Raw genomic sequence first — 21,725 nt, forward strand, 5'->3', positions numbered from 1 at the left:
TAGACTACTCTTCTTTTATATGCTTGATATGGTAAGATCCAATAAAGTCATCCAATAAAATATTCAAATGAATTTATGTATAGCCTTAATAAATGCATTTATATTGCTCTTACAAAGGATAGTATGATGTATGAACATTACCATCATTTTAAATTTAGGATAATCTAATCAAAGTGAAACTTTACATATGCTCTTAAGCGTAAATTGGAATAATCAATATAGATTCAGTTAATACATGATGTCTTATTATAATATACAGCTAAAAAGAAAGTGACTTAAATATATTCTATGTATATAATTTATATATTTTATTACATAAAATATAATTATATTACAAAGTCATCATTTTATTGCTCTTGAAAGTCTACGAATGTGCTGACTGTAACCTTCTTGAAGAGCCTCTTCCAATTGTTGTGTTATGTGTGATAAATTAACAGGATCAGTTTGAAGTAATACATGCTCAATGTTTTCATCCTTGCCAGGATCCTTTATAGATAAATCCAAAGTAATGAGAGGAGCAACTTGTTTCAATAATGCTCTTGAAGCAATCTATGAAAAAATACATTACATATAATATAAAAATATGATATATTAAAGATGCAAAGTTCAAGGATGAAATAATATAATACCTGGACTTCAAATCTCCATTCCATATCATGGTATTCTGGCAACTTAAATCCAATATCTCTGAGTGTATCCAATATTTCATCTTTTTTAACATTATATAATTTGCTTAATATAACTTCTTGTTGTTCAGAGAAACCTAAAGATATTATTGAATCTCTAAAGTCCTCAGAATTTAACTGGAAAAATTGAATATTAGTTAAATAATATTTTATGAATTAAGAGAAATACAAATAAATTAATAAAATTTATGTTACCTTATATCTACAACTCTCTATTAATAAATTAACAAGTCCTTCCACTGAATTCTTAATTACACTTACTTCAACATCCAATTTCTCTGGAAAAAAATTAAATTTTTAACACTAGATTTTCTTTTTAATTATTTCATATAAATAAGTAAAAATGTGTTTACTTACGAGCTGCTGCGTTATATAATTTAATATTTGGCCCTTTTTGCAAATAATCTAGTGCTAATTTGCAAAAATCCTGTAAAACTGGAAAAGATACGTAATTATTATTTTATAATGAAGTAAATCAGCAATAAAAATAATTTTACATACCTTGCGGTGTATGTCCTATAAGAAGTAATACATGTTTTTTATGATCCGGTTTTAATGTTAATAACATAATTTTATTTTATTAAAAATAATACTATATAACTATTTACGTTAAATTTGATATGTGAATGACGGAGTTGTCAATCGCAAAACTTGCAAACGATAGAAGAATCGCCATATTTACGAATGTAGAACGTACACTATGTTTGTATTCTTGGGATATAAAAAGTACTGAATTTTCCATTCATATCTGTTCATATTAAAAATATGTTATAAATTTTGTCTATAATAAATTTTGCAATATATATAGGAATATACCTCGTCGAATAAGTATTCAATATAAACACATGTAAAGTTAGGTTAAATAATTTTAATATTTCTTTAACTTCATTACAATATTATTTTCAAGCTTTAAAATAATTGTAAACACAGTTGTATAAATAAAATAATGTAAAAGCTTCACAAGAAATTTATTAACAAATTTAATCAGAAATAGGAATAGTGACATTTATGGTTATATGATCTTTTTTCTTTTGTGATATTGACATAACAAGCGACAACATATAATTTTTTTCATGTATAAAATTATGCTTTAGGTTGAGAGAGGGATGCTTTCACTTGAGCTTGTTGGAACATCTGTTGATATTTCTCCAATGTTTCACGATGTGTATCTTGTTTCTTATCTAATGTCGTTATTAATTCTTCCACTCTTTTCCTAAAATTATAAAATAATTATTCTTGATCTTATATATATATGATATTCTTATATCTGGTCACTTACAATTCAGAAGAGATATATTCCATTCGTTTAGCAACGTTTTGTTTTGCTTCTTCTACATCTTGTTTAATGAGAACAGGTCCAATTAATTTGAAAACATCATCCTCTGATTTCAAAAGATCTAATTCTTTTTTGACGGCGATATTCTCATTTAATTGTCCATCCAGCTGTTGTCTTTGATTCAATGCTTTGTGGTAATCTGATACAAACAGAATCTATGTGTAACAGGATATTTATTAATTATAATTACATGATATATCACATAAAATATGATATATGTACAGAAATTAAGAATACCTTTTTGAACCTGTTTGTACTTGTCTATTTCTGTTTTTAAATTTTTTTGAATTTCTTCCGTCATATTTGTCTGGAAAAGAAATATATTAAGAACAATAAAGAAGTGTTATACGATAATGAGGTTAGGTTACATAAAGCACAAATATCCCATTATATTTCAAATATTAAATACATTTTACTACAAAAAAAAAAAAAAGAAATAAATGAACACAATTTTTTGGATATACAGGTTGCAAATTACAATTGTCTTATATCTTAATTTCCTATTTTAAATGTATCGCACCATTTCGAGGTAGTAATATTCTGTAACCTGTTTTCTGACTAACTATGCGACAAATATTTGCTAATAAAGGATAAAAGAAATAAGAAATTTTATATATAGACAGATATTCTTTCTAATTAAATTTCTTTAATCTATTTTGTTTCAACTCTTCCACTAATTTAAATGCGTACTGCCATATGACACATGCATAAACACAATCCTAGGGATGTACAAATTAGGAATAAAAATCAACTATATGAAGTTATTTAATAACATTTTGATTACCATACGAATTAGCTTTATTAGAAATGATATAATTTTTTATGTTTAAAAAATAGAAAATTTCTATAAAACACGAAAAAATTAAGAAAATGGAGAAATGCAATTTATCGATCTCTCGGAAACCTAATTTAAAATTTAAGATCCGAGTAATGAAATTTTAAACTTCATAAAAAATAAATAATCTTTTCCTTTTTTAAAAAAAACAGCCTGATTATTATAATTATTAAACAAGTTTTTTTTCAAAGATGTAAGAGAGAATGTAATTTTAATATCTGATTTGATGAAATTTGATATTTATATGATTACAGAATTGATATGAATTTAAAAAAATGCCAACAAAATATAATAAGTAAAGTCCATTTTGTGTGAGGTGGATACAACACTATCTTATATTTTCCAGTTTCAAGTATATTTTTTTAATTATATTATTTATTTATAATTATATATATTATATTATATTTCTTGTTGCGTGGCCTTTCCAAGATTTTCGCAAATTTGGTGCGGTTACAGCCCATAAAATGCTGAAGCATTCTGCCCGCGTAACAACTTCAAACAATTCAAAAACTAACTCAATGTTTAAATGAAGAAATACATAACGAGAAAGATCAACTTGAACAAAAATTTATATTTAAAACTGATTATATTTAAAATTGAATATTTATAGTAAGTAATGAAATTTATTTAGATGTTGAGCTCAGCATGACGGTTCTAAAGATTCAACAATTCTAACGATTCTCACTTTTTGGGGTCGCAGAGTAGTTCATTTACCTTCTCGAATTTATATGACAATCTACGATTTATTTTTTATCCAATAAGACAAATTCTTATTAACTAGTGCTAATAAACATTAATTTGATTGGAGTTTACAATATTAGAAGGCGAGCGATTTATACCTTGGCAATTTTTTCCTATGGTAACGAAAGTAAATACGAAATTTGAGAGTGAATGCAGCTGTTACTGATAAATAATTTTAACATTGAATAAATTAATTTGTTAAATAACTTTTGTTCGTTGCCTCGGCTGCACTGCTGTACAGTTAAATTCGCAGCACTAGAATTTACCTTATTATCATACAAAATATTCACGCTAGAGGGAGCCACATGCCAAAACCAGTTCATAACACTATATAGTCTTCTATAATGGCCGCTAGATGGTAACACAGTTAATAGTATACATTTTTCACTATGATATGATGTCTATATTGAATTGTACTATAATTTGTATGTAATCGACAATTGTCAAGAAAAAAATTGGAAGCATTGTTTGCATACGACTCGAAAAAATGGAAACAATATTAGAACAACAACGACGTTATCATGAAGAAAGAGAAAGATTAATGGACGCGATGGTCAAAGAAATGCTTTACAAAAAGCCTGGACATAGAGAAAGTATAAATTCGGAACATCGGTTAAAAATGCTGCTCGATCAGTACATGGATAGTACATCACATTTGCAAGATTTGTATGAAGATAAAGATGGACAAAGAAAAGAAGAAGTAAGTTAGATATCTTATAATTTATTTACAATTTAATAATCAACTTTTTATTACTTAGGTGCAAGCACTTTCTGGGCCAAATGAGTTTTCTGAATTTTACTCAAGATTAAAATCTATAAAAGAATTCTATCGTCGACATCCTAACGAAATAAGTATTCCAATGTCTGTGGAATTCGAAGAACTAGCCAAAATGAGGGAAAACCCAACAGAGGAACTTTCAAATCTTGTTGGATTTACAGATGAAGAAGGTTATGGGAAATATCTTGATCTCCATGAATGTTATGAAAAATATATCAACCTTAAAGGCATAGAAAAAATAGATTATATTACATATCTATCCACTTTCGATCATCTATTTGACATACCAAGAGAAAGGAAAAATGCTGAATATCAAAAATACGTGGAGTCTCTGTTAGAATATCTAACTGATTATTTAAGTAGAGTTAGACCTTTACTTGACATAAGTGCAGAGTTGGAAGAAGCAAATAACGAGTTTGAAACACAATGGGAGAACAATACATTTCCAGGATGGCCGAAGGAAACTGGTAGTGCTTTAACTCATGTAGGGGCTCATTTAGAACTTTCTGCCTTTTCTTCATGGGAGGAGCTTGCATCTCTTGGCTTAGACAGATTAAAGTCTGCATTAATGGCTTTGGGTTTAAAGTGTGGCGGTACATTGGAAGAGAGAGCTCAAAGGCTTTTTAGTACGAAAGGTGAAGCATCTTTGGATCCAAATTTATTAGCTAAAAATAACAGAAATAGAAAATCTGGAAAAGGAAGAAATTCTGAGAAACAAAAAGAAATTGCACATTTTGAAGCACAGGTTTACAAACTTGCAGAATTGGTATCAACTCAACGTGTAGCCACAAAAGAAAATGTTCAGAGAAAACAAGCTAGAACAGAAGGTGAGAGAGGAGATTCCGATGCTGAAGCTAGTGCTAGTGAGTCAGAAGAAGAAGATGACAATGAAGTACCTTATAATCCTAAAAACCTCCCACTTGGTTGGGATGGTAAACCTATACCATATTGGTTATACAAATTACATGGCTTGAATATTAGTTATAATTGTGAAATATGTGGGAATTTTACATATAAAGGACCAAAAGCTTTCCAAAGACACTTTGCAGAGTGGAGGCATGCACATGGTATGCGTTGCCTTGGTATTCCAAATACTGCACATTTTGCTAATGTAACACAAATAGAAGATGCTTTAGCTCTATGGGAAAAATTAAAAGCTCAGAAACAAGCAGAACGTTGGCAACCAGAACAAGAAGAAGAATTTGAAGATTCTCTTGGAAATGTTGTTAATCGTAAAACATATGAAGATCTAAAAAGACAAGGTCTGTTATAACGATATTTTATCGTATTACAATGCTCCATACACATACATTTCTATTGTATATTTGTTATTATATTGCTATTTTAATTTGCACTATATTATTTGTAATATTATGTGTATTAAAGTCAATTTAATAAATATATTTATAAGAATTCAAAGAAACGCATTTTTGAGCTACATATTTATTATTAGTAAAGTTCGATGTATGCATGTAATTTATTCATATTAGAATATTTAAACGGCAATTTCAATTTAACAAAAACTCATTTTATAATAGTAAAATTAGTAAGAATTGTGAAGATGATTCAAAATTAAATTATCGAAAATATTAAAATATTTTATTATACATTTTTTTCTGAAGTCTTGAAAGCGGTACAATGTATTTAAATTTTAAGCCAAATTCAAATTTTCATTTACTTTTATTACTAATTTTGAAACTTATATTCCTCTATGGTAAAATTATCACAGGGAATTTAAGGTTCTTTACATATTTCTTCGACCAATGGGAATGCAGTAATTTTATACCTAGATATTCTAGAGTACGAGCTTCATCGTTTTAGAGATGAATACCATATTACCCTATAACGTGCTTCGCAACAGTAAGTTTTGCGATCTTAAGAAGAAAATATTTTAATTTACTTTGTCAATTTGTCGCGCGATTATATTATTAGCAGAATTAATAAAGCACGATTAAGAAAAAAAAATTAAGCAATTCTATGAACGTATACTTTTAAATGTAACTTGTTATTATATCACGTTCGGTTCGATCGAAAGCACGATGTTTCATCGGTATGATTAAAACCACGTGCTTCGAGAGACCGACCGTTTTTGCAAAAAATGATATATGATGTGAGCATTTTATTGAAACAAAATTACTATTACGTTATTTTGTGTCAATTATTTTAACAATTATTCTTTTTATGGAAGAGGTAATCACGTTATATGATCTAATTGTGAGGAAATATTAGAGAACAAAGATTTTTGCTATTATCGTAAAGAGGCATGCTGAGGCAGAATGACGGAGTTTGTAGATGGTTGGATATTTGGACACACTCTAGGAGAAGGGGCTTTTGGCGAGTAAGTTCCTATATTTCAAATTTATACAAAAATAATTCTCGTTTCAGATTAATAAAAAGTTTTTGTTTTAAAAAATTAAATATTTATTTTATTAAAACTATTCTTACTACTAAAAATTGTTACTACCACTAAATTTTATTTTTATTTTCAGAGTAAAATTGGTTATAAATAAGACTACAGGTGAGGCTGTTGCTATGAAGATGGTAGATTTAGAAAAGCATCCAGATGCTCATCAAACTGTTCGTAAAGAAACTACAATTCACCGTATGCTCTCTAATCCTAACATTATACAGTATTTTGGAAAGCGTAGTGAACCTACTATGGAATATATATTTTTAGAATATGCATCAGGTGGAGAACTTTTTGATAGAATTGGTAAAATATTATATTGTTTATGTGAAACAAAATTCCAAAAATTTCAATACTGTTAATGAAACTTTCTTTTAATTTAAAATAGAACCGGATATTGGTATGCCAATTTGGGAAGCACAAAAGTATTTCAAACAATTAATTTCTGCTATAGAGTATCTGCACAGCAAAGGTATTGCACACAGGGACTTGAAACCAGAAAATTTGTTATTAGATGAACATGATAATTTGAAAGTTTCTGATTTTGGTTTGGCAACAATATATCGTTTACAAGGCAAAGAACGTCGTTTAGAAAAGAGATGTGGAACATTACCATATGTTGCTCCAGAAGTATTATTGTGTGCCTATCATGCAGAACCAGCTGATATATGGTCATGTGGTATAATTCTTGTAGCTTTACTGAGTGGAGGTAATCTTTACAACAAAATTTGTTTTAAAATTTTTGTAAAAAACTAATTTTGTCTGAATGGTAAATTTCAGTAGATACTAACATGTAAATATGTCTAATTAACTAACATAAACAAGTTCAAAATATTAAATTCTTCAAATGTAATTATAAATACATTATATAAATTGTCGATATAAACAATAATCCATGATGATTTGTAAAATGCAGACCTCTGTAATTTGTAGTGTAATGGTTTAATTCTAATGCATAACTTACATTTCTTAGTTTTTAACTGGTCCGTATCTGAACTATAGAACTGCCTTGGGATCAGTCCTTGGCAGACTGTCCAGAGTATATGGCATGGAGAGATGGAAAATATATGTCTCTTACACCATGGAAAAAATTGGATAATTCTTCGTTGTCTCTGTTAAAAAATGTTCTTATGCACTCACCAGTAACCAGATATACTGTAAAGGATATTAAGCAACATAGATGGTTCGTCAAGAAATTCCAGGAAGGTATGCGTCAATTTGTGCATACACAAAATATTATTTTATTTTATACTATATAACATTTTCTGAAAAGGTCTACTATGGGTATGATCAAACAAATATTTACTTAGTCAGGTACTGAGTGACTCTGAGTACACATTAAATTACTCAAAGCAACTCGGTACCTAACTGAGTGGATATTGAATACAACTTTTGTCATAAAAAGTAAGTAGGTAATAGCTTTATTTTTATTATTACTGAACATTAAATATACATGTCGGAGATGAAAGGACTATCGGGACCTTTCTTTAGAATGTTTGGGAATACTCAATATCCCAATCCAGATGTTTACGACAACGACATTTAAGCAATAAACGAAGAAATAGTTATGATGGCACTTAAGGTTTATGACGATGGGTTTGGGCTCGAGGTGACATAATGAGTCACCGAACGTACCCACGGTAATAACGGAAGTAGAAAATAGTTGTGCAGCTCTCCTCAAAAACAGAGATTGACCCAAGGAGTGTGAAAAGGACTATATAAGGGCAGTTTCATTTGGATTACGAGTTAGTTAGTTAGTTCGTTAGTTAGTTAGTTAGTAGAATCATGTATTACGTTGACACTAGTCATCCCGTGGACCGTGGATTCGTTGTCGAACCTGAATTCGTTGTCATCGGCATCTCGACCACCCTATCCTCTTGTAGTACCCATTTGTACCGGTAAACATCGGCTATATCCGCGATGGTAAATTTGAGTAAAGGTTCATCGAACGCTCAAAATTCCAACCTTAATCCGACATACAAAATAAAATGCAGTCAGTATTATAATTATTCAAGATAATCAAAGCTTTTGCCTTTACTTTGGTAATACAGCTCTATGATTTTAATTAAGGATCATAAAGCTAGATTACCAAAGCAAAGAGCACTGGCATTATGCATCCAAATAAAATATTAACTACTTCCACTGATGTGTATGTGTGTAATATATATACATATATATACATATATATATTTATAAGTTCTAGATAAAACAGTATTTTATGTATAGAATTTTTATATATAGGAAGTGAATGTATCGATTTATTTTTCTTTGTATTTTTATGATACAATTTCGAATAGCATATAAATTATAAATAAATATAAGAATGATAGTCAATAAAATTATTAAATTTCTGTATAATAGCTGGAAGTGTAGAAGGATACATTAGGCCTGATGAAACAGATTTTGAAAACAGAAGACAAGCAATACAAGATGAAAACTTAACAAGATTCTGTTTATCACAACCTGAATTGCCTGGGGTAGAAAATGCTAATCCAGTAGAAATTAATTTGGAAGAACGACCTGGATTTTCGTTCTCGCAACCTGCGCATATAGAAGATTTATTGTTATGCACACAAGTACAAAATAAACAATTTACTCAAGCAAGTCAGGTAATGTATCTTTTTGTTAGAATTGCTAATGTATAAACACTCAAACTACTTAAAATTTATATTTCATCACCTATAATTTGATTTTACATTTATAGCAAAATACTTTCCAACGGTTAGTGCGACGTATGACAAGATTTTTTGTTAAAACAGACCTGGAAACAACTGTAAAACGTTTACTAAATTATTTAAAAAATGAAAATTATACGTGTCGTATTAATAATTTTGGCACAGTAAGTTATAAAATTATCATTTAAATTGAAGTTATGTATTGAGATACCAATTATAAATAATTAATAATTTGCATAATTATCTTTTTGCAGATTACTGTAACAGCAAATGATAGAAGAAAGATGCCTTTAGTCTTTAAAGTAAATGTGTTTGAAATGGATGGAAAGATATTAGTTGATTTTCGTTTGTCTAAAGGCTGTGGTCTAGAATTTAAACGAATATTCGTAAAAATTAAATCTTTATTAGAAGAAATCATATTAAAAGGTCCTATTACATGGCCAATTGCCGTGGCAACTGAATGCATGCCTTAATATTGTATACAATCAAATTTTGTAATAAATTTTCTTATACTCTTTTAAAACTTATCTTCTTTATCCCGTTTTATATGTTACACAAATTTGTACTTTCTCTCGACATCTATCGCAATCTTGTCACACAATACCGTATTTTCTAATATTAACAATGAAAGATACAAACAAACGAGTTTTATGTACATTTTTATGAATTATTGTTTTGTACATTTTTGCTTAACAATAATTTTGTTGCTTCATTTCCTCAAAAACCACTCATTATATCGAGAGAAAACATTCCAAATGTTCCCTAACCTCAATTTTTAAGCGTCATTATAATGTTCTTATTTTTACACTTTATTATATTTACAATTACTAGTTTAAGTGTATTTATGTTCTCTAACTACCTCAATGTTATATATTTTTTTGATATTTCTAAACAGTGGTTCTTTAATGACATTCATGACTTTCAATTGTATGATTTTATTATTGGTAAGTAGCGTATAAATATATAATATATATTTTTTGTATAGGTTTTATACTAAACATTCTAAATATAATCATGTATATATGCATAAAATAAATTAAACGAAAATAAATCTGATCAAAATTGTATTGTACAAGTTAAAATTATAATTTTTGAATTCAGTTGGAGCTGGTACTGCAGGTGCAATTTTAACTAAAAGATTAGCAGAACATGGATATACAATATTATTACTTGAAGCTGGAGGAGTTGCACCACCTTTCTTAGATATTCCATTGTTAGCTCCTCTTATTCAAAACACTCCATATGATTGGCAATACATCACTGTACCACAACAGAATGCTTGCAAGGGTTTAAAGAACAATGTATACTATATAATTAATCATAATATGATATTAAATAAAATATATTATTAAGAATTTATAACAATTATTAATAGCAAAGCAAATGGCCAATGGGTAAAATCCTTGGTGGAACTAGTAGATTAAATTATATGCTCTATGTACGAGGACATCCTTTAGATTATAAGGATTGGTTTCCAGATTTTATTGGTAATTACCAGGGGTTGTTAGTATTTTGCATTTACTATTGTTATTATAGTTTGAAAATATTTTCAGAACCTATTAAAGGAAATGGTGGCCCAATGCATATAATTGATTTAGGATGGAACACTGGTCTTGCCGACATAATTTTAAAAGGATTGCAAGAATTACATCAAAACATTGGCAACATCAATGATAATTTAAAAACTGGTAATTATTAATAAAGAAGTAACAAAAATGTATGATTTTATTGTTTTATTGATTTAGGTTTCATGAAAACACAATTATCTGTGGAAAATGGAAAACGGTGGAGTACAGACAAATTATTGTACGAATGTCTAAAAACTAAATTGTCCATTATTACTCATGCTCATGTGGAAAAAGTATGTTTAGAATCAAATTTATAATCATTCTAAATTTGGAATTATCAGTATCAATTGTTTTAAGGTATTAATGCAATCGAACAGAGCAATAGGAGTGCAGTTTATTGCATTAAATAAAACATTTAAAGCAATTTCAAAAAAAGGTGTTATTCTGTGTGCTGGTGCGATTGGTACTCCAAAATTATTAATGTTGTCTGGTATTGGACCAAAAAAACACTTGGAAAATTTAAAAGTAAAATTTGTTTATTGAATATTGGTTTTTATATTTTTTCTCGTAATAATATATAATAAATAATAGGCTATGTTATTTTCAGATAAATGTCATTAATGATTTACCAGTTGGTCAACATTTAGTTGATCATGTGCTTACTGGAATTGATCTAATTATGCTTAATACAAGCATAGGTCTTAGTATGGCTAGTACTTTAAATCCGATGTCAGCATTAAATTACTTTTTTTTTGGAAAAGGTAAAATTTATTGAAAATTAAAAATTTTCAATTGTCACTATTTATATTATATCTTTGTGTGTTTTATGTTAGGACCTTGGACATTTTCAGGAGTTGAAGTTTTGGGAACATTTCATAGTTCTACTCAAAAAAATAAATCAAATATACCAGATTTACAAATAATGGTAATGCCACTTGGGCTATCAAGAGATAATGGTGTTGTTTTAAAAGAAGCTATGGGAATTCCCGAAAAAGTATATTACATAAAAATCTACTATTACATAAATTTCTTATAGTACTGATTAATATAACTGAATACTAATTTTATAGGTATATAAAGAATACTTTGCTCCTAATTCATATAAAAACACAATAACAATTGCTCCAGTGTTATTACATCCAAAAAGCAAAGGAGAAATCAAATTGAGTAGTAATAACTCTCTTGACCCACCTTTAATTGATCCAAAATATTTGTCAAATAAAGATGATATTGCAACTCTTATAGATGGTATCATATTTGATTAATTACTGTTACATATATGCTATTTATAATAAGATTACACAGGTATTCAATTTTTCAGGGTTGCAATTTGTAAAAAAACTTATTGAAACCAATGCAATGAAAAGTGTTGGTGCAACTATTTATAAAAAACATTACCCTGGTTGTGAAAATGAAATATTTGATAGCACAAAATATTGGGAATGTTATATACAACATTTAACTTTAACTTCATATCATCCTGCCGGTACATGTCGAATAGGTGATGTTGTTGATGAAATGTTTAAGTAAGTTATTCATTTCCCACATAAAATAGTTCTTTACTTTATATAAGCGTTATATAGATTACTTTTTATAGGGTTTACGGAACAAAAAATTTATATGTAGTTGATGCATCTGTATTTCCAGTTTTACCAAGTGGTAATATTAATGCTGCAGTTATAATGATTGCCGAAAAAGCTGCACGTATAATTAAACATAATACAAAAGTTTACATGAGTCATACAGAATGTCATAAATTATATAATTATTACCATACACCTAATGATTAATATATGAGAAATATAATTCTTTTATTGAATACTAATTTTATTTTAATTTAAGTAAACAAAGCTAAATCATAAGAAGTACATCTTATATTGTTATTTAACATTTAACATCAAGAAAATTCTACTATAAAGTGTATATTACATATTTTTTATTTTATATTTTATTATATATTTTTTATTTTAGTAAATTAGACCTAAGATTGTAAAAAATTTTCCATCTTTTTTATAAGCAAATGAAATTTGTTATTATTTGTAAATAATGAAAGTCATTTATATGTGTATTTTATGAAATATTAATAAGTACGTCTGCTATTTTTATAACTGTGTTTGGAATAGTGATTGCTATTATGACTGTTACGATTTCTAGTAGAGCTATGGTCCATGTGATTATTACTATGTTTATGTTGATCTCTATGATAAGGATGTGCCCGTTGAGATCTCCTATCATTCTTACGAGAACAATTGTTTGTCTCTTTCATCTGCAAATCTGAGTTTAATATCATATTTGTTCCAAATGAATCTTCTTTTAAATGAGACATATCATTTCCTAAGATCATTTCCTGGCCTAACTGAAGCCAATTATTGAAATTTATAAAATTGTCCTGTGAGTAGTTTATTTGTGGTAATTCTACATTTTTCCGATGGCTTATATTAAGAATACGATTAAATAGAGATGTACCATTGAATAGTTCTAAAGCATATAATACAGAATTAACGTGTTTATATGTTACAAACCCAAATGGTCTTTGTTTGCCATTACGATCTTTAGGAATAGTGACGTTTTGTACAGGGCCAGCCTATAAAATTGAAGAAAATACTTTTATCAAAGATCAAATATAAAAATAAACTATGCAACATAATAGCTTCATTCATTTTTGCAGTTAGATAAACAATCAAAATATACAACGAAATTTCAAAATAATATTCTGGATCCATGCACTTGTTTGGTGTCATAACTCCATTGTCAGTGCAGTTGCATAAAAATGTCAAAGGAGAAAGATGAATGATTCAAAGAGTCTGTAGAAGTGCAATGGTGCATGTGCAATCAACAATTGTATTATTTTTCTAAATGGAAATGCATATTTTTTTTGTAGATAGATTCCTCTTGTCATTCTATGAAAAAAGTATTGTCTTGATCGATTGCGAAGAGAAACAAACGGTACGATAGCGCTTGTCAGATTTGTTACTTTAAGAAATACATCTATATTATTATATATGCGTACTATTAGTTTGTAAATATTTCAAGTTTTGTTCAATAAAAATTATTGAGAAGATAACAATAAAATACAAAATATCGTCAGTCGTCTGTAGCGTTCAAATGTACTGGGACTTTTCAACACAAAATCTAAACAACGCGATCGCGCTGTTTGGGACTCAAACGGTTAACATATCTAGATAATTAATCATTTTTCCACCATTGTATTTCAATACTTTTTAACGTAGAATGACGAGAGGAATCTTACGGATGTAACCATTCATCTGACTCTGAGATCTTACTTAACTGTACTTGTAACAGAGTTATAATATGAAATAGTTGCGTGAAACACTCTATATATAATTTAGACTAATTACGTTGTCACGTAGTATCAAATCACATACTTAAAAGTGTACGTAAAGTCAATATAAAACTATTGCAAATAACCTAGAAATTTTTTGTTATTTACTAAAATATCAAATATTATTGGGAAATGTTTTCTGAATTACAAACCTGTAAAAATAATTCGTATAGAATTTCTTCCGTTACTTTATCGCTTAAATTTCCACACCAAAGAGTTTTCATATCTTCACTCATATTGTTATAATAAGGTAGATTGTTATAATAAGGTAGATAATAAGGTAAATTGATTAATTAAAATTTATTAAAACTACAAAAATAATTTCAGCAATAATTGAACGAAATATGTTACGCAGTATGGTGATCGTGTTCTAGTTATAATTCCTATATTTGGCACTATAGAGGGAGTTAATGCTTAAACAATACCAACTATGCGAAGTCAATTCATTTAAACTACTTTATCTATGGTCATGGTTAAAAGGATAAAATTGGCGGTACATATGTACTTGCAAGTATTATTATAAGAGTGTTTTGTAAAATAGTGTTTCTGTATCGTTTTCATCCTAACTAAAACAATAAATGCTACGAAGTTATATTTATGTAAAACAAAATAGGAGTATATTTACTTTATGAAAATATATAGAAAAATGTATAACGTAAGCAGAATTATTTTGTCTTGATACTTTATGTTCGATTAAGTATGTAAACAAAATATATTAGAGACGTTACAATTAGTAAAATACAACTTGTTAAAAAAATTAAAAGGTCGAAGTAAAAAGTTAAAATGTCTATGAGATTAAATAAATGTTCAGATCATGAGATAACAATCATTCTTGATACAGAATCAAATTCGGATAAAGAACAAGAATCATATGATGATATTACAGTAGCTAAGATACAAAAAAAGAGAAAAAATGTTATAGATATATCTCCAGACACAAAAAATGTTCTAAATATATCTTCGGAATCAGAAAATGTATTTCAAAAGTTTAAGTATACGTTGCCAAAAAATAACATCTTACAGAAAGATCAAGTTTCTCTTAAAATTAAGCTTAGAAGATCTACAGAAAAAAGTTTATATAAAATTGATACAGATTCTGAATGTGAAAATTCTATTCGTAAATCTCACAGCCGACTTCAAAGACAAAAGAAAAAATGTTATCCAGAAGTAGAGAATAAAAGATCATATATTGACAACAAAGATAATTCTATAAAAAATAAGGCAAATGATGATAGCAAATTGATACCAGGAGAAATTGATGGTGATATATCGAGGAAAGGTAGAAATAGAAGACCACCTTTAAGACTTTCTTATTACCAGTGTGATACAATACGTAGAACAAATTCCCCATCTTTAAGGGATAGAAAAGCCATTAATTATAATGAGGATAAGTTATTTATAAACTCCATTGTGTCTAATATGAAGAATAACAAAAAATTATTAAACCAGCAAAAAAAAGAAACTCCAAACAGTTCTATTGACAAACAGAATTTAGAAGTTAAACCTGTATATTCAAATACAAGAAATAATAAAAGAAATCGTATTCTATCTAAAAAAGATGAAGAAAATGATAGTAGTACAGATTTTAAAATATCCAAAGCAAAGTTATTAAAAAAATCCAATAAATCCAAGAGTAGAAACGATAAGTTGGATCATGCTTCAACAAAAGCTGAGGAAGATATTAGTGATACAGATTCTAAAATATCCAGAGCAAAGTCATTAAAAAAATCCAATAAATCTGAGAATAGAAATGATAAGTTGGATCATGCTTCAACAAAAGATGAGGAAGATGTTAGTGATACAGATTCTAAAATATCCAGAGCAAAGTCATTAAAAAAATCCAATAAATCTGAGAATAGAAATGATAAGTTGGATCATGCTTCAACAAAAGATGAGGAAGATGTTAGTGATACAGATTCTAAAATATCCAGAGCAAAGTCATTAAAAAAATCCAATAAATCTGAGAGTAGAAGCGATACGATGGATTATGCTTTAAAAATACATGAAACAACAAAGAAACAAGACTCATCAACATCTACAAATAGTACACCTGTTAAATTAGTTAAACAAAAAAGAGTAATTTGTGAAAATACACCAAAACAGATTCAATCTGTTGGTAACAATGACAGTAGTACTGAGGGTGAATGTTTAGCCGATGCATATAAACGTATTAAAATTTCATCAGCAGTTAAAAATTCTGCTAATTCTACTAACTCTACACCAGTTAAAATAAATAAGCAAAAAGGAGTAATAAATAATAAGAATAACAATGATGCAGAGGATGAATATTTGTCTGATATGTATAAACGTATTAAAATTTCATCTGCAAAGAAAAATATCTTAACTCCACAAACAAGAAATAATATGCAGAATAGCATAGAGTCATGCCTAGAAAAAACTCATTTGAGCACTCCAAAATCTCGTCCAAAATATAATAATTTAACACCATCATTGATAAAAAGAAAAAGTGCTCTATTGAAACCAAGTACACCATTACAGGAAGCTAGATCTAGATTACATGTTAGTGCTGTACCAAAATCCTTACCTTGTAGGGAAGAAGAATTTAATAATATTTTTACATTTCTTAGAGGAAAGTTAGAAGATAAAAGTGGAGGGTATGTTGAAAAAATTGTTTCTTAAAAAATTAAATTACATACTAAATTTAAGAAATTTGCAGATGTATATATATAAGTGGAGTACCAGGGACAGGTAAAACTGCAACTGTAAATGAAGCTGTTAGATGTCTGCAAAAGTTGATAGTTAAAGGTCAGTTGGATGATTTCGACTATGTTGCAATTAATGGGATGAAACTAACAGAACCAAGACAAGCTTATGTGCAAATTCTAAAGCAGCTGAATGGTAGAACAGCTACATGGGAGCAATCATACCATACACTTGAAAAAAGATTTCATAGTGGTACTTCTAAAATGACATTGCTTCTTGTAGATGAAGTATGATTTCCTTTAAATGTTATATTATATATCATTTATAGGTATTATGGATATTTATTGCTAATATATATCATTCTTGTAGCTCGACTTGTTGTGTACAAAACGTCAGGATGTTGTATACAATTTATTAGATTGGCCAACAAAATCAACAGCACAGTTAGTTGTTATCACTATAGCAAATACTATGGATTTACCTGAGAGAGTATTGATGGGTCGGGTTACATCGCGTTTAGGCCTAACACGATTGACTTTTCAACCTTATAATTTCAAACAACTACAGGAAATAGTCACGTCTCGACTTAAGGACTATGATGGTTTTAGAAGTGAAGCTGTACAACTAGTTGCAAGGTATCACAATACTTATATTGTGGTATCATACTTATATTGTTATTGCTTATCAAATATTTTATTTTAGGAAAGTTTCTGCTGTATCTGGAGATGCTAGACGCGCTCTGGATATATGTCGTCGTGCTATGGAAATCGCGGAATTGCGAAATGCCGAAACAATATCTCTTCAAGATGTATCGGAAGCTGTATCCGAAATGATTGCCTCGGCTAAAGTTCAGGCTATAAAACACTGTTCAAAAGTGGAAAAAATATTTTTGCTTGCTGTATCTGCAGAAGTCACGCGAACTTCGATCGAAGAAGTATATTTTAAAAATGCATATAGACAAGTTGAGTCACTGTGCTCTTTTGATGGTTCGTTTGTTTAATGTGAGATACTAGCTAATATTTGAAAAGATTATAAGTTTATTTATTGTTTACTCAATTGTGTTACAGGTATTGAAGTACCTACCATAACGGAAATACTTGCTGTATGCGCAAGATTGGGTTCCAATAGATTGTTAATATGCGAACACTCGAAAAATGACATACATCAAAAGATTTTATTGAACGTTTCTACGGATGATATTCACTATGCAACACAGGAATTAGATTTAAATTGAAAATAGACTGTAATTTTTTTAATAGATGCATGTGTGTCGCGCGCGCGTGTGTGTGCTTTGGATAATATGTTATGTGCTTCCCGAAAAGTGCCTTAGTATATGAAGTAATCTATCAAATTTTTAATTTTTTACTCTATTGCAACTAACATTTATGAATTTTTGTAATATAAATTATTATATTATATTATTTATTAACGAATTAAATTTTATGTCTAAAATACATTAAATAGTAATTTAGTAATTATTATCACTATTAACGATATATATACGGAAATCTATTAATATACATTAGCGAATTACGTAATTTAGGAATCTCATCTACAAATTTGACTGACTATTAGTAAATAACGAAGATCTAATACATTCTGAATATAAGCAGTGTTTATATAATAAAATCATGGTTAACGAGAACATTGAAGAACAAATTTTAATGTTCCACAGTGAACAAAAGTGGTTGGATATTGCTAATTTAAATTGCACTTTGACTAAATTAGATAAAAGCAGAATATTTTGGGTTTTACCAACTATTAATGATTTACATTGGATAAAAGAAATAATTGATAAACACAAAGTGGTTTGTCTAGCAAGCATAGGATGTGGTTGTGGTTTATTAGAATGGTTGTTTGAAAAATATTCTGGTAAGATATTCGTAAGGTATATTTATAATTTCTAAGTGCTAAAAAAATTTAAGTGTTATTCTTGATCAATCTTCGAAATAAAATTTCGTATCTTTAATTACTTTTTTAAGGTTTAAACGTGACCGGTGTAGAAGTAAATCGCTCATGGTGGTATAGTAAATATTCACCGCCCTTATTTTTAAAAAATATTGTTTTCATTGGCGAAAATAATAAAAACAATTTTTTTCTATCGGACAAATATGCTCTTTTATTTTGTTATTTTAATAACTCATCGGCATTTTGTGATTATATCGAAAATTATAAAGGGAATCTTATTTTTGTCATTGGACCAAAATCAAACGAAAATCGTTGGACGGATCCAATGCCATTTGATGAAAAGTTTAATGAATATGGTTGGAAATTAATAGGTGTGAAAGAAATGGATCGAACAAACGATTATATTACAGTATATAATAAATAACTAAATCTTATATAAAAATAAACTTTTAAAAGACATGCTGATGTGAGTACTTATCAAAAAAGACAGATGTTTTATTTTAAATGGTTTGTAAAAGCTTTTAGGATATTTACATATAATATTTTTATAAAATTCAATAAGTTGGGAGAAATTTAAAATATTTTCGAAGAAGATTAGAACAGATAAGAAATAAATTTGGCGCATTGCTTTGAAGCTATCTTCGATAAGACAAAATTTAATTGTTCGATTATCGAAATGTTATCGATTATTTCTGACTATGATATTAGACTCTAGTCAGACTAGTACATTTTGTTTCAAGTGTCAACATTATTAATGTCAAATAGTTGTGTGACTAATATTTATAAATATCAAACGTCTAAAATATAGAAATATGTCTACGAATAAGGATATCAGCACATTGAAGGATCAAGATGAAAAGAACAAGACGAAAGTTTATTGCACATTTTGTCCGTCTAAAATGCTTAATGCTGGTGCAGCCCGGCTAGTTAATATTGAGGTGAATCATTTGCTTTTTTTAAACACGAGGCATTATTAAAAAAGTTAAATTACATAGAATTCCAATATTCGTCAAAATTTCATTAAGCGTTGTACGTTGTGTTAAGTCGTTTAGATATATCTGTATTTGTTACGGACCTAACCTAAAAGTCTATATAGTTTGTAGTTTATTTTTTTGGTTAGTGTTGTGCTGTTATACAAACATGAAACACAATAGAGTAGAAAAATGTTTAGTAGTTGAGCTAAGGTGTGTCATATAATATTTTAGTTTAATCTACCCTATATACATCGTAAGGGAGAAGGTGAAGCTGATCAACAGGAACTGATAACAAACTATTGGTTGGTGGAGGATATGTATACATTTGAAAATATTGGTGTTTCGCATACAGTAGACAACGTAAAGTATTTAGCATGTGCAGATTGTGAAAGGGGTCCAGTGGGTTGGCACGATTTATCTACAAAGAAATCATACATTGCGCTAAGTAGAGTTAAGCACGAATGATTTATATTGAATAAAGTTGTTTTTTAATTTTATATAAAAGGTGTGGCCAGATCTTTTATCCCAAAACTATATGTTACACCATGAAATAGATAGAAGGAGGATCTTAAAAGTTTGAAGGAAGTCAGTTTTTAAAAAGAACCACGTTACTATTTAAGTTGATAATTTAATACTTAATCACGTACGTTACAAACACAGCCGATAAATCAGATAATCAATCGTCGTTACGATATAATAATTAATAAATTACGCTTACGATTAGAAACGATTTATTAATGCACTTATTAAATGTGCATTCGCGATTTTATCATAATAATGTATTGATGTTTTATATCATTGCAACCGTTTGGTCGCAATAATGATTATTCATTGTGCATATTGGCATAATTATTTTATGTAATGCGTTGGTAATGCGTGAGTAAAGTCTACGTGTACGCATTTGTTATGTGTATTTGTATATGCATGTAAATCATTATTTCCCTTAAAAAATAATCACGATAACTTGAATTTTGCATTTTTGATGTATTTAAGAAAATGTAAATAGGAAACGAATTTTCATTCATTATTCATTGTACATTGTAATCTTTTTACGATAAAGAAGAGACGCTTATATGTATGAACTGTTTCTATAATTAATCAACTTTTTTTTCTTGATTTTTTCTCATAATTATCGCAAAGAAAAAAAGATGTTGCGTGTTTGTAAAGCCTTTTGAAAAGATTCGCTTATAATTAATTCATTTATGTATTTATTTATTTCTCCTCCCTCTAGTCGCGTTATATTTGCGTGAAATGCTGCAAAAATAGTCGTGCATACGTTTCGCCTTGTAAACAACAAAGCTTTCTTTTATTTCTTTCTTGTCTATTTCTTGCTTCATTCTGTCTTTATTATCGCGCGCGAGTTTCATTCAAGTTGAACGTGCATAATATGTAATCGTGAACTAGTAATCGATTTACGGTAATTATTAATAACGATCGCAACGGTGAACATTAATTATCATATATAATCACGCGATGTGGCAACGATGATAAAATTCCTCGGTACGATGAATAAAATAGTGACGAATAACGATAAAACCTAACGATATAAGGACATTCATAGAATAGTTGAGCTTGTAATAAATGATAAAATATCGATAAACAGTAACGGTGAAAAGTATTGGATTCAACGATGCGATTATTAATCCTACGCTAAGAGAACTTTTTTTTTTTTGAAAATTGCATATACATAATACTCGAATGTATCGATCTGTAATATAGTAACACTGATAAGGCTCATCTAATACGGTTTCCTCGTCTTTCAGAACTTGATCACCGTTTCTCCTACTGCTTCACATCTTTTCGTACACGT

General features: G+C 28.6%; 9 protein-coding genes across 10 annotated transcripts; 6 read left to right on the plus strand and 3 right to left on the minus strand.

Annotated features, from left to right (window-relative positions):
• Window positions 1–267: 267 nt before the first annotated feature.
• Window positions 268–1,643, minus strand: LOC138184104 (COMM domain-containing protein 2). Its single transcript, XM_069121786.1, has 6 exons — window positions 1,503–1,643; window positions 1,188–1,434; window positions 1,044–1,121; window positions 882–964; window positions 630–803; window positions 268–549 (listed from the first exon to the last, which is right to left on the minus strand). The coding sequence occupies exons 2-6, from the start codon at window positions 1,252–1,254 to the stop codon at window positions 343–345; spliced, it is 609 nt and encodes a 202-aa protein (XP_068977887.1). The 5' UTR covers window positions 1,255–1,434; window positions 1,503–1,643; the 3' UTR covers window positions 268–342.
• Window positions 1,638–2,759, minus strand: Pfdn6 (prefoldin 6). Its single transcript, XM_069121787.1, has 4 exons — window positions 2,543–2,759; window positions 2,260–2,329; window positions 1,966–2,161; window positions 1,638–1,899 (listed from the first exon to the last, which is right to left on the minus strand). Exons 1-4 carry the CDS (start codon window positions 2,543–2,545, stop codon window positions 1,770–1,772), a joined length of 399 nt encoding a protein of 132 aa, XP_068977888.1. The 5' UTR covers window positions 2,546–2,759; the 3' UTR covers window positions 1,638–1,769.
• A 1,194-nt stretch (window positions 2,760–3,953) lies between these two features.
• On the plus strand, window positions 3,954–5,776 carry noi (splicing factor 3a subunit 3 noi). The gene is made up of 2 exons (XM_069121843.1): window positions 3,954–4,298; window positions 4,357–5,776. The coding sequence occupies exons 1-2, from the start codon at window positions 4,086–4,088 to the stop codon at window positions 5,647–5,649; spliced, it is 1,506 nt and encodes a 501-aa protein (XP_068977944.1). The 5' UTR covers window positions 3,954–4,085; the 3' UTR covers window positions 5,650–5,776.
• Window positions 5,777–6,203: 427 nt separating this feature from the next.
• On the plus strand, window positions 6,204–9,981 carry grp (serine/threonine-protein kinase grp). Its single transcript, XM_069121273.1, has 8 exons — window positions 6,204–6,486; window positions 6,565–6,714; window positions 6,866–7,089; window positions 7,172–7,492; window positions 7,786–7,989; window positions 9,145–9,392; window positions 9,488–9,622; window positions 9,713–9,981. The coding sequence occupies exons 2-8, from the start codon at window positions 6,653–6,655 to the stop codon at window positions 9,929–9,931; spliced, it is 1,413 nt and encodes a 470-aa protein (XP_068977374.1). The 5' UTR covers window positions 6,204–6,486; window positions 6,565–6,652; the 3' UTR covers window positions 9,932–9,981.
• A 42-nt stretch (window positions 9,982–10,023) lies between these two features.
• LOC138183837 (glucose dehydrogenase [FAD, quinone]) lies at window positions 10,024–12,984 on the plus strand. 2 transcript variants are annotated; one of them, XM_069121271.1, is made up of 11 exons: window positions 10,024–10,402; window positions 10,560–10,759; window positions 10,834–10,945; window positions 11,012–11,146; window positions 11,204–11,319; window positions 11,384–11,551; window positions 11,634–11,787; window positions 11,860–12,020; window positions 12,097–12,274; window positions 12,348–12,552; window positions 12,624–12,984. In XM_069121271.1, exons 1-11 carry the CDS (start codon window positions 10,249–10,251, stop codon window positions 12,814–12,816), a joined length of 1,776 nt encoding a protein of 591 aa, XP_068977372.1. In that variant the 5' UTR covers window positions 10,024–10,248; the 3' UTR covers window positions 12,817–12,984. The 2 variants fall into 2 exon arrangements, with proteins under 2 accessions (XP_068977372.1, XP_068977373.1); XM_069121272.1 differs by having other exon boundaries at window positions 11,878–12,020.
• On the minus strand, window positions 12,982–14,618 carry LOC138183839 (splicing regulator RBM11). Its single transcript, XM_069121275.1, has 2 exons — window positions 14,522–14,618; window positions 12,982–13,610 (listed from the first exon to the last, which is right to left on the minus strand). Exons 1-2 carry the CDS (start codon window positions 14,603–14,605, stop codon window positions 13,107–13,109), a joined length of 588 nt encoding a protein of 195 aa, XP_068977376.1. The 5' UTR covers window positions 14,606–14,618; the 3' UTR covers window positions 12,982–13,106.
• A 165-nt stretch (window positions 14,619–14,783) lies between these two features.
• Orc1 (origin recognition complex subunit 1) lies at window positions 14,784–18,487 on the plus strand. Its single transcript, XM_069121748.1, has 5 exons — window positions 14,784–16,984; window positions 17,047–17,320; window positions 17,403–17,668; window positions 17,736–18,019; window positions 18,101–18,487. The coding sequence occupies exons 1-5, from the start codon at window positions 15,153–15,155 to the stop codon at window positions 18,265–18,267; spliced, it is 2,823 nt and encodes a 940-aa protein (XP_068977849.1). The 5' UTR covers window positions 14,784–15,152; the 3' UTR covers window positions 18,268–18,487.
• A 126-nt stretch (window positions 18,488–18,613) lies between these two features.
• LOC138184225 (uncharacterized) lies at window positions 18,614–19,412 on the plus strand. The gene is made up of 2 exons (XM_069121991.1): window positions 18,614–18,905; window positions 19,016–19,412. The coding sequence occupies exons 1-2, from the start codon at window positions 18,665–18,667 to the stop codon at window positions 19,363–19,365; spliced, it is 591 nt and encodes a 196-aa protein (XP_068978092.1). The 5' UTR covers window positions 18,614–18,664; the 3' UTR covers window positions 19,366–19,412.
• Window positions 19,413–19,561: 149 nt separating this feature from the next.
• Window positions 19,562–20,419, plus strand: strat (RAB interacting factor STRAT). Its single transcript, XM_069121992.1, has 2 exons — window positions 19,562–19,879; window positions 20,147–20,419. The coding sequence occupies exons 1-2, from the start codon at window positions 19,754–19,756 to the stop codon at window positions 20,378–20,380; spliced, it is 360 nt and encodes a 119-aa protein (XP_068978093.1). The 5' UTR covers window positions 19,562–19,753; the 3' UTR covers window positions 20,381–20,419.
• The last annotated feature ends 1,306 nt before the right edge of the window (window positions 20,420–21,725 follow it).

The sequence above is a fragment of the Bombus flavifrons genome, chromosome 10 (genome assembly GCF_040668555.2).
Source record: "Bombus flavifrons isolate JBK064 chromosome 10, iyBomFlav1_principal, whole genome shotgun sequence".
NCBI classification, from domain to species: domain Eukaryota; kingdom Metazoa; phylum Arthropoda; class Insecta; order Hymenoptera; family Apidae; genus Bombus; species Bombus flavifrons.

Excerpts from the sequence above, each read along its gene's own strand:
- grp (XM_069121273.1), top strand. The coding sequence starts at position 6,653 with ATGACGGAGTTTGTAGATGGTTGGATATTTGGACACACTCTAGGAGAA. Across the intron at positions 7,090-7,171 it reads AGAACTTTTTGATAGAATTG|AACCGGATATTGGTATGCCA; the intron begins GTAAAATATTAT and ends AATTTAAAATAG. Across the intron at positions 7,990-9,144 it reads CGTCAAGAAATTCCAGGAAG|CTGGAAGTGTAGAAGGATAC; the intron begins GTATGCGTCAAT and ends TCTGTATAATAG.
- Orc1 (XM_069121748.1), top strand. The coding sequence starts at position 15,153 with ATGTCTATGAGATTAAATAAATGTTCAGATCATGAGATAACAATCATT. Across the intron at positions 16,985-17,046 it reads TTAGAAGATAAAAGTGGAGG|ATGTATATATATAAGTGGAG; the intron begins GTATGTTGAAAA and ends AGAAATTTGCAG. Across the intron at positions 18,020-18,100 it reads GTCACTGTGCTCTTTTGATG|GTATTGAAGTACCTACCATA; the intron begins GTTCGTTTGTTT and ends ATTGTGTTACAG.
- LOC138183839 (XM_069121275.1), bottom strand. The coding sequence starts at position 14,605 with ATGAGTGAAGATATGAAAACTCTTTGGTGTGGAAATTTAAGCGATAAA. Across the intron at positions 13,611-14,521 it reads TATACGAATTATTTTTACAG|GCTGGCCCTGTACAAAACGT; the intron begins GTTTGTAATTCA and ends TCAATTTTATAG.
- strat (XM_069121992.1), top strand. The coding sequence starts at position 19,754 with ATGTCTACGAATAAGGATATCAGCACATTGAAGGATCAAGATGAAAAG. Across the intron at positions 19,880-20,146 it reads CCCGGCTAGTTAATATTGAG|TTTAATCTACCCTATATACA; the intron begins GTGAATCATTTG and ends ATAATATTTTAG.
- LOC138183837 (XM_069121271.1), top strand. The coding sequence starts at position 10,249 with ATGTTCTTATTTTTACACTTTATTATATTTACAATTACTAGTTTAAGT. Across the intron at positions 10,946-11,011 it reads TTGGTTTCCAGATTTTATTG|AACCTATTAAAGGAAATGGT; the intron begins GTAATTACCAGG and ends AAATATTTTCAG. Across the intron at positions 12,021-12,096 it reads CTATGGGAATTCCCGAAAAA|GTATATAAAGAATACTTTGC; the intron begins GTATATTACATA and ends CTAATTTTATAG.
- LOC138184225 (XM_069121991.1), top strand. The coding sequence starts at position 18,665 with ATGGTTAACGAGAACATTGAAGAACAAATTTTAATGTTCCACAGTGAA. Across the intron at positions 18,906-19,015 it reads GTTGTTTGAAAAATATTCTG|GTTTAAACGTGACCGGTGTA; the intron begins GTAAGATATTCG and ends TACTTTTTTAAG.
- Pfdn6 (XM_069121787.1), bottom strand. Across the intron at positions 2,162-2,259 it reads GTACAAACAGGTTCAAAAAG|ATTACCACAAAGCATTGAAT; the intron begins GTATTCTTAATT and ends TGTTTGTATCAG. Across the intron at positions 1,900-1,965 it reads GAATATATCTCTTCTGAATT|GAAAAGAGTGGAAGAATTAA; the intron begins GTAAGTGACCAG and ends TTATAATTTTAG.
- noi (XM_069121843.1), top strand. The coding sequence starts at position 4,086 with ATGGAAACAATATTAGAACAACAACGACGTTATCATGAAGAAAGAGAA. Across the intron at positions 4,299-4,356 it reads ATGGACAAAGAAAAGAAGAA|GTGCAAGCACTTTCTGGGCC; the intron begins GTAAGTTAGATA and ends TTTATTACTTAG.
- LOC138184104 (XM_069121786.1), bottom strand. The coding sequence starts at position 1,254 with ATGTTATTAACATTAAAACCGGATCATAAAAAACATGTATTACTTCTT. Across the intron at positions 1,122-1,187 it reads TATAGGACATACACCGCAAG|TTTTACAGGATTTTTGCAAA; the intron begins GTATGTAAAATT and ends TATCTTTTCCAG. Across the intron at positions 550-629 it reads AATGGAGATTTGAAGTCCAG|ATTGCTTCAAGAGCATTATT; the intron begins GTATTATATTAT and ends ATTTTTTCATAG.